General features: G+C 44.5%; 1 protein-coding gene across 4 annotated transcripts in view; it reads left to right on the top strand.

Moving 5' to 3' along the window:
• LOC112068366 (protein sel-1 homolog 1) overlaps positions 1–9,395 on the top strand; it is a 65,425-nt gene that overhangs the window by 3,540 nt on the left and 52,490 nt on the right. For 3 of the 4 annotated variants that reach the window (XM_024135505.2, XM_024135504.2, XM_024135506.2), the window contains exon 3: positions 2,479–2,683. In XM_024135505.2, coding sequence (XP_023991273.1) covers positions 2,479–2,683 — 205 coding nt within the window. Of the gene's footprint in view, positions 1–2,478; positions 2,684–9,395 lie in introns of those variants that run through there. The other variant, XM_024135507.2, reaches the window with a different exon arrangement.

The raw sequence follows: 9,395 nt of genomic DNA on the forward strand, positions 1-9,395 counted from the left end.
TCCAGACGACCTATCATCCTTCCACTCTACTCTTGTGTATCCTTTGCTGAAGCTGCTTTCTATCACTCTAAATTCCAAGCCTCAGCCTCCAACCCTGGGAAACTATTCGACACCTCCTCCGTCCTTAATCCTCCTCCCCCTACCTCCTCCCTCTCTGCAGATGACTTTGTCAACTTAAAAAAAAAAAAAAAAAGTTGACTACATTCCATCCTCATTCACTCAGCCTACTAAAGCCACTGGTCCCACTCACACAGAACTACCCTACACCTTGACCTCTTTCTCCCCTCTCTCCAGATGAAATTCTGCGACTTGATGTCAAGCCGCCCGACAACTTGTCCACTTAACCCCATCCCCTCTTCCCTTCTCCAGACTATCTCTGGAGACCTCCCATTCCTCACTTCCCTCATCAACTCATCCCTGACCACTCTCCGCTCTGCCAAAGCTGAATCTCTCTCTGTTCTCATTCTCCTAGATCTATCCGCTGCATTCGACACTGTGAACCACCAGATCCTCCTCTCGACCCTCTCAGAGCTGGGCGTCTCAGGCTCTCCACGCACTTGGAATGCATCCTACCTGGCGGGTTGCTCCTGATCTGGTTTTAGGCCCTCTCCTCTTTTCTCTATACACCAAGTCACTCAGCTCTGTCACATACTCTCATGGTCTCTCCTATCATTATGCGGATGACACTCAACTACTTTTCTCATTCCCCCCTTCTGACTCCCAGGTGGCGACACGCATCTCTCAGTGCCTGTCAGATTTCTCAGCTTGGGTGTCAGCCCACCACCTCAAGCTTAACCTCGACAAGACTTAGCTGCTCTTCCTCCCGGGGAAGGCCTGCCCTCTCCAAGACCTCTCCATTACGGTCGACAACTCCACGGTGTCCCCTTCCCAGAGTACAAAGAACCTTGATTTGACCCTGGACAACGCCCTATTTTTCTCTGCAAACATCAGAGTACAACCTTGCCTCACACAGGAAGGGCCGCGGGTCCTATTCCAGGCACTCGTCATATCCCGTCTGGATTACTGCAAGTCTCTGTTGGCTGGGCTTCCCACTTGTTCCTTCAAATCCATGTAACTTATCCAGAACGTTGCAGCCCATCTGGTGTCAGCCTTCCTAAATTCTCTCATGTCACCCCTCATGTCGCTCCTCCGTGCACTCCACTGGCTTCCAGTCAAAGCTCACATCATTACATCCGTGGTGCTTGCTTACTGAGCAGCAATGAGAACTGCTACCTTCAGGCTATGCGCAAACCCTACATCCCAATTAGCCAACTCTGGTCTCTTGGCGGTCCAACCCCAAGGGAGGTCAGCTCCCGCTCAGCCCAGTCAAAGGGGTTAATCCATTTCTATTCAATCTCTTTTTGACAGCATGCCTTTTGTTTTAAACAAAACTTGTTTTGCTCATAGAAGAAGTGGGCCGAATGGAACTTTTTTAATTTTTTGCCTAAACATGGACCTGAATGACTAATTTTGCATACCTTACCATTGGACATCCATGTCTTGATCACTGGAAAAGATAAACGCTTGAGTTTGATACCATGTAAAGGGTTACAAACAGAGTATGAAAGTGTGACAACCATCTTTAAGTCATAAGAATTGTCATTTGATTTAACCTTTAACGTCTATCTAAAAACGCGAACTTCTCATTTGCGTATGTTGTAGCTTAGATCCTATTTTGTCATCGAAGTTTTTTGTGTTGTGCCTGCCATCGGGTGAGACAACATGCTCTTGAATACAGGGTGGGTGTCATTTCAATCATAGCAATAGAATGGACCTATCCCTTCAGACGACTGCGGTGTATCAGGTACACTATTGAAATTGTAACTTCTAATTACTACCACAAAGATGGCCAACGGTCCACCCACCGTTGAATGTCAACTCATATTGTCATGTCTATTCGACTATCTATATTTCTATGATTTAAATAGGTTTTCTATGGAGGATTGACAGTATAATTTAAAACAGATATTCCCATTCGTCAACATTCCCTGATATCTGGACCTCTAACCATCTTTATGGTACCATTTGGAAGTAGACATTTCAATTGTATTCCCATGTTAGTACATTTATCAGCCAAAACATGACACCCACCCTGTATTCAAGATCATGTCTCAACTGATGGTGGGCACAACACGAAAACCTCAGATGATGAATATGAAAATCATTTGAGTTGATGGTTAAAGTGACAATTTGTATAAAAAAAATACTATTGTTTGACAACCCTGTTTATAAGCTTTTAAATTCTATCAATCTCAACCATTTATCTTTTCCAGTGATGAAGACATTGATGTCTCATGGTATGGTTGTTTAGCAAAGAACTGACCAAAGTGGATTTGTGTAGCGTTGGTGTTACACTCACCCACTAACCATCAAGCTAATGACAATAGAATAAGTTATATTTCATCACGTAACATGACGTGACTTAGAATGCCTTTGTTTCTCCTCCACCATCTCATGTTGGTTGTTTCCCCCCTCTAGTCTTACCATGACCCCAACTCTGAGGAGGAAGAGGACCCAGTAGCTTCCAGGATTATAGCAGGAATGGTGACTTCCCCCAGGGAGGCCCCGCAGCGTGAGGGGGAGAGAAGACCTGATGGTGGGGTCCAGGAGGATGGGCAAGAGGGGGAAGAGAAGGAGGACTTGCCCACCCAACCTCCTCCCGTTGAGGAAAGGCCCAAAGAGAGTAAGGACAGCCAGGACAAACTCATTTTCACGATTTCACTAATATCATCAAAATCAATAAATCATAGCACGTTTTGGGGCTCATTCAGTCGTTTTTACCTGATTTAGTAGAATCATATTGAAAAATTATGTTGCAAATGATACTGTTGCTTCCTCCTGTTGTCATGTATTTTTGATTTCAAATCAAATTTTCCGCTAGGAAAATATGGCGCTAAACAATGTGACCGGGAAGATGTTTATTTACCGGCCGTTTGAGAAAATTACCAGACCCATATAAACACAGCAAAAAAACAAACTTTCTCTCACTGTCAATTGCATTTATTTTCAGCAAACTTAACATGTGTAAATATTTGTGTGAACATAGCAAGATTCAACAACGGAGACATAAACTGAACAAATTCCACAGACATGTGACTAACAGAAATTGAATAATGTGTCCCTGAACAAAGGGGGGGTCAAAATCCAAAGTAACAGTTGGTATCTGCTGTGGCCACCAGCTGCATTAAGTACTGCAGTGCATCTCCTGGACTGCACCATATTTGCCAGTTCTTGCTGTGAGATGTTACCCCACTCTTCCACCAAGGCATCTGCAAGTTCCCGGACATTCCTGGGGGGAATGGCCCTAGCCCTCACCCTCCGATCCAACAGGTCCCAGACATGCTCAATGGGATTGAGATCCGGGCTCTTCGCCGGCCATGGCAGAACACTGACATTCCTGTCTTGCAGGAAATCACCCACAGAACGAGCAGTATGGCTGGTGGCATTGTCATGCTGGAGGGTCATGTCAGGATGAGCCAGCAGGAAGGGTACCACATGAGGGAGGAGAATGTCTTCCCTGTAACGCACAGCGTTGAGATTACCTGCAATGACAACAAGCTCAGTCCAATGATGCTGTGACACACCGCCCCAGACCATGACGGACCCTCCACCTCCAAATCGATCCCACTCCAGAGTACAGGCCTCGGTGTAACGCTCATTCCTTTGACGATAAACGCGAATCCGACCATCATCCCTGGTGAGACAAAACCACGACTCGTCAGTGAAGAGCACTTTTTGCCAGCCCTGTCTGGTTCAGCGACGGTGGGTTAGTGCCCATAGGCGACGTTGTTGCCGGTGAGGACCTGCCATACAACAGGCCTACAAGCCCTCAGTCCAGCCTCTCTCAGCCTATTGCGTACAGTCTGAGCTCTGATGGAGGGATTGTGCGTTCCTGGTGTAACTTGGGCTGTTGTTGCCATCCTGTACCTGTCCCGCAGGTGTGATGTTCGATGTACCGATCCTGTGCAGGTGTTGTTACACGTGGTCTGGCACTGCGAGGACGATCAGCTGTCCGTCCTGTCTCCCTGTTGTGCTGTCTTAGGCATCTCACAGTATGAACATTGCAATTTATTGCCCTGGCCACATCTGCAGTCCTCATGCCTACTTGCAGCATGCCCAAAGCACGTTCACGCAGAGGGACCCTGGGCATCTTTCTTTTGGTGTTTTCCAGAGTCAGTAGAAAGGCCTCTTTAGTGTCCTAAGTTTTCATAACTGTGACCTTAATTTCCTACCGTCTGTAAGCTGTTAGTGTCTTAACGACCGTTCCACGGATGCATGTTCATTCATTGTTTATGGTTCATCAAACAAGCATGGGAAACAGTGTTTAAACTCTTTACAATGAAGATCTGTGAAGTTATTTGGATTTTTACGAATTATCTTTGAAAGACAGGTCCTGAAAAAGGGACATTTCTTTTTTTTTCTGAGTTTACATTGGTTGCATAACCTATTAGGAAAAGGGTTAGGGAGTCCACCCACTGTGCTCAGAATGACAGAAATCACATTTAGATTATGGTAATGGATCTTAACTCATGTAATAAAGCAGCCAATAAAACGTAATTTCCAAACATTTGCCAAAATGCAATTCGCAGGAAAATACCATACTAAACAGCACACCTGATATCAGTCCCATATGTTAGAAACTTAGAGATCTAAAGATGCAACAACTAGGATGGGTTCCTAATATGACTAGGATTGTGCCTTTGGCTTCTGGACAACAAAAGAAAGTTGATATGAAAACCAGTAACACAAGAGGGAAATGGCACCAGCGGTGGGTCCAATAGGGAAGTAAATGGAAATAAATTTGCCAAAATTATTCAGAAATAATTCAAATCATAAATTCTTCAGCAGAGAGCATGACTTGGCCACAGAGGAATGGAAGATCATTAGCTTCTTTAAAAGAAATAGCTGTGGATTGTTTCAAATCACATGCTCGTTTGGGAAGCCCGCAGTTTGGTCAGCGTGCGTGGCAATAGGCCTAGCTGATTATTGAGTTACTGCTGTCAGTGAAAAGCATCTAAAATATGTGTAAAGATGTTACTATAGTTTAAAATGTTGAGAAGGGAGAGGTGTGTCGCGAAGATATAGGCAAGTCTCTCCAGAATGGCTGTCTCCCGCCAGTTCTTGCTCATTAATTGTTTCATTGTGTGAATGGTTTGCCCTTAGATTTTTTTCTTTAATCAATACCGTTAATCCCCATCATTTGGTTACAATAATTTCTGTTAATGCATTTATTAGTCATTTACCTTTGTAATTCTCGGAGTGGGAACATTATTTGCAGATTTCACAACCTGCTACACTTGTGAGAATCAAGTTTTGGTTTATTTCATAACCATAATTTACGAGATTTTTCCATTTTTTTCATTGTCTTTTGTTTGAAGTGTTCCATGTGAGCATTGAGCATGTCTGGTTTCTCTGTCCTGATAACGTTGAGGGAGCGCACGCATCGAAGTACCTGGCCTGCTCTGGGAACTGTAGCAAAGTGTTTTTGTTTTACATCCATTGCGAATGCTAATATATTAAAACTATAGTTCCTCACAGTAAGCTATTTGGAGAAAAGAAAAAAAATCCTTGATAATCACCTATTCTCGGTGTGAAAGAGCAATGGAAGTTATAGGCCTACTGCTGCATTGGACTATAGGCAATGAGTTCCATGTGCTCATTACTTTAGCCGCCAACGGTTCACAGAGTATCAATGTGTCCATATGGCAGAGGCTGGTGATCTTGCGTTATTTGACTTTTAGATTTTTATAATTTTAATTCCGATTTTTATGATTAACTGCATGACATTGATTTTGAGAAACAAAAACGTTATTATTGAAGTGAAACTGTTCCACGAAATGAAAATAGTAACTGGCATGCAGAACGGTAAAAATGGTAGAATAAATTGTAAGCTTGCCTGTAGGCTACTTTGAACCAAGGTAAGACATGCCTGAGGAGAAATCCTGCTCAAAATATGCTGTGTGCATGTGGTAGTTGTGTTGGATAAGTAAGATGCATGATGACTAATGAAAATACACACAGGCCAATTGAATTTCACTCAATTACGCTAATTTACCTGTAGACCAATAAGCATGATGGTCAAATGTATTTCCATTGACTGGTATTTAAAAAATGTATCCTGGTCATTTTAGCCAGTAAAAGTTTGATCAGTTTTTCATTGACCCAAAAGTCGGGCAATTTCCATCTATTGGAAACTCTAGGGTAGACTTAACAGTGAAAGGCTTACTTACGGGCCCTTCCCAACAATCTAGAGAGGAGAAAACAACTGAAGTTATTGAAAGATAATAACACAAGGTATAAATAAACAATGAGTAACGATAACTTGGTTATATACACTGGGTACCAGTACCGAGTCGACGTGCAGGGGTACGAGGTAATTGAGGGAGATATGTACATATCGGTAGGGATAGAGTGACTAAGCAACAGGATAGATAGTAAACAGTAGCAGCAGTGTATATGGAAAGTGTGTTTGTGAATGTGTTTGGCGTCAATGTGCGTGTGTTATTGGTGTGTGTGAGTCAAAAGAGTTTGTGCAGTAGGGTCAATGCAGATAGTCTGGGTAGCTATTGGTTAACTATTTAGCATTCTTATGGCTTGGTGGTAGAAGCTTTTCAGGGTCCTGCTGGTTCCAGACTTTCTGAATCGATACCTCTTGCCGTGCGGTAGCAGAGAGAATAGTCTGACTTCGGTAGGGCCTTCCATTGACACCGCCTGGTATAGAAGTCCTGGATTGCAGGGAGCTCGGCTCCAGTGATGAACTGGGCTATATGTACTACCCTCTGTATCGCCTTGTGGTCGGATGCCAAGCAGTTGCCATACCAAGCGGTGTTGCAGTCAGTCAAGATGCTCTCAATGGTGCAGCTGTGTGTGGGGACCATGATCATTCCTTTGTGATATAGACACCGAGGAACTTGAAGCTCTCGACCCACTCCACTACAGACCCATCGATGTGGATGGGGGCATGCTCGGCCCTCCATTTCCTGTAGTCCACGATCAGCTCATTTGTCTTGCTGACGTTGAAGGAGAGGTTGTTGTCCTGGCACCACACTGCCACAGTTACTGACCTCCTCCCTATAGGTTGTCTCATCGTCGTCGGTGATCAGGCCAACCACCAGTGTGTCGTCAGCAAACTTATTGATGTTGGAGTCGTGCGCGGCTATGCAGTTGTGGGTTAACAAAGTACAGGAGGGGACCCCCCTGTGTTGAGGGTCAGTGTGGCAGATGTGTTAATGCTTACCCTCACCATCTGATGGCAGCCCATCAGGAAGTCCAGGATCCAGTTGCAGAGGGAGGTTTTCAGTCCTAGTGTCCTGAGCTTAGTGATGAGCTTTGAGGGCACTATGGTGTTGAGCTGTAGTCAATGAAAAGCATTCTCACGTAGGTGTTCCTCTTGTCCAGGTGGGGAAGGGCAGTGCAATAGAGAATGCGTCATCTATGGATCTGTTGGTGGTAGGCAAATTGTAATGTGTCTGGGATGATGGTGTTGCAAGGCATTTCATGGCTACAGATGTGAGTGCTACAGGGCAGTAGTCATTTAGACAGGTTACCTTGGCGTTCATGGGCACAGGGACTATGGTGGTCTGCTTGAAAGGTATTACAGTCTGGGTCAAGGAGATGTTGAACATTTCAGTGAAGGCACTTACCAGCTGGTCAGCGCATGCTCAGAGTACATGTCCTGGTAATATGTTTGGCCTTGTGAATGCTAACCTGTTTTAAGGTCTTACTCACATTGGCTACGGAGGTGCTGTCATGCATGGTTCAGTGTTGCTTGCATCAAAGCGACCATAGGAATCTAGCTCATCTGGTAGGCTTTTGTCATTGGGCAGCTCGCGGCTGGGTTTCCCTTTGCAATCCATTATAGTTTGCAAGCCCTGCCACATCTAACAAGCGTCAGACCCGGCGTAGTAGGATTCAATCTTAGTTTGCGGCTGGCGACCTGATTTCAGTATGGCCCGCGGAATCATGCTCAGATCACATCAAGAATTTGCGATAGTAAAGTTTTGAAAAATGTATTTCTTATTCAAATTAAAAGCCCAATGAATACTCGCCTTTGTGTTTTTTTATTTTATTTCACCTTTATTTAACCAGGTAGGCTAGTTGAGAACAAGTTCTCATTTGCAACTGCGACCTGGCCAAGATAAAGCATAGCAGTGTGAACAGACAACACAGAGTTACACATGGAGTAAACAATAAACAAGTCAATAACATGGTAGAAAAAAAAGAGAATCTATATACAATGTGTGCAAAAGGCATGAAGTAGGCAATAAATCGAATAATTACAATTTAGCAGATTAACCCTGAATGTCCTTGCCGTGTTCCGAATCCTGGCTTTAAGGAAGGCAACCAAAAAGTTCTGGATTTCCATAACCCAACTATAGAACACTTCCGTCAAGATAGAACTGCCAAGGGGAGGAGTTGCAATCTACGCACGAAGATAGCCCTGCCAAAGTTTGTCCAATCCCTTTCCAGTCTAATGCCCAAACATGAAGTTCGCCACTCTACTTTTAAAAATTTAATTCTCTCCAGAAATAAGTCCCCCATTCAACTGTGCCGCCTGCTCCAAAGAATACCGCCGACCCCTCACCCCAGCTGTGGCCCTGAACAAACCCAAATTCCCTGTGAAATTGATCGCTTCCACTATACTAGCTTCAGAGTTTGTTCTGGTTAGGGTGACCTAATCAAATGGGATAGTGCCTTACCACCATTGACCCCTCCGTCCCGGCAGTCCTACAATCCAAGCTGATGGCCCCCCAATCCTCACACAAGATCATCAAGGAACCACCACCACGGTGTACAAGATACCAATAACCCTAAATCCGTAACAATGGGCACCCTAAATAGACTTATCCGACTTGCAACCTGCCTCAAATACAAAACCTCACGCTGCTGTCTTCAATAAGATCTCAGCGATCACTGCCTCATGCTTATCCGCGCACGGGGTCCGCGTCATACGACGACCCTTCATCACTGTCAAACGCTCCTAAAACAACTTTTGCGAAGCAGGCTTTCTAATTCGACCTGGCCGTGTACCTGGAGGATATGACCTATCCCGTCAGTTGAGGATGCCTGGTCATATTTTTAAAAAGTTACTCCACAATAAGACAAGCATGCTCCGTTCAAAAAATGCAGAACCCACGCCAGGATATAAGCCCTTGGTTCACTCCAGACCTGCCCTCCGACCAGAACAAAACATCCCTGTGCGCGAACTGCAAAATTACGCATCTGAGAGCCCCCGCGATATGCACCTGTTCAGGGAAAGTCCAAGGGAACCAATACAACGCAGTTTTCATCAGGGACAGGCAAGCTTTTTTTTTTCTCAAGCAGAATTTTTTGCATCCTGTAGTCTAACGTGCAAAAAGTTCTGGGATACTGTAAAAGTCCATGGAGAACAAGAG

Source organism: Salvelinus sp. IW2-2015, unplaced genomic scaffold (genome assembly GCF_002910315.2).
Source record: "Salvelinus sp. IW2-2015 unplaced genomic scaffold, ASM291031v2 Un_scaffold467, whole genome shotgun sequence".
Taxonomy (NCBI): Eukaryota; Metazoa; Chordata; class Actinopteri; order Salmoniformes; family Salmonidae; genus Salvelinus; species Salvelinus sp. IW2-2015.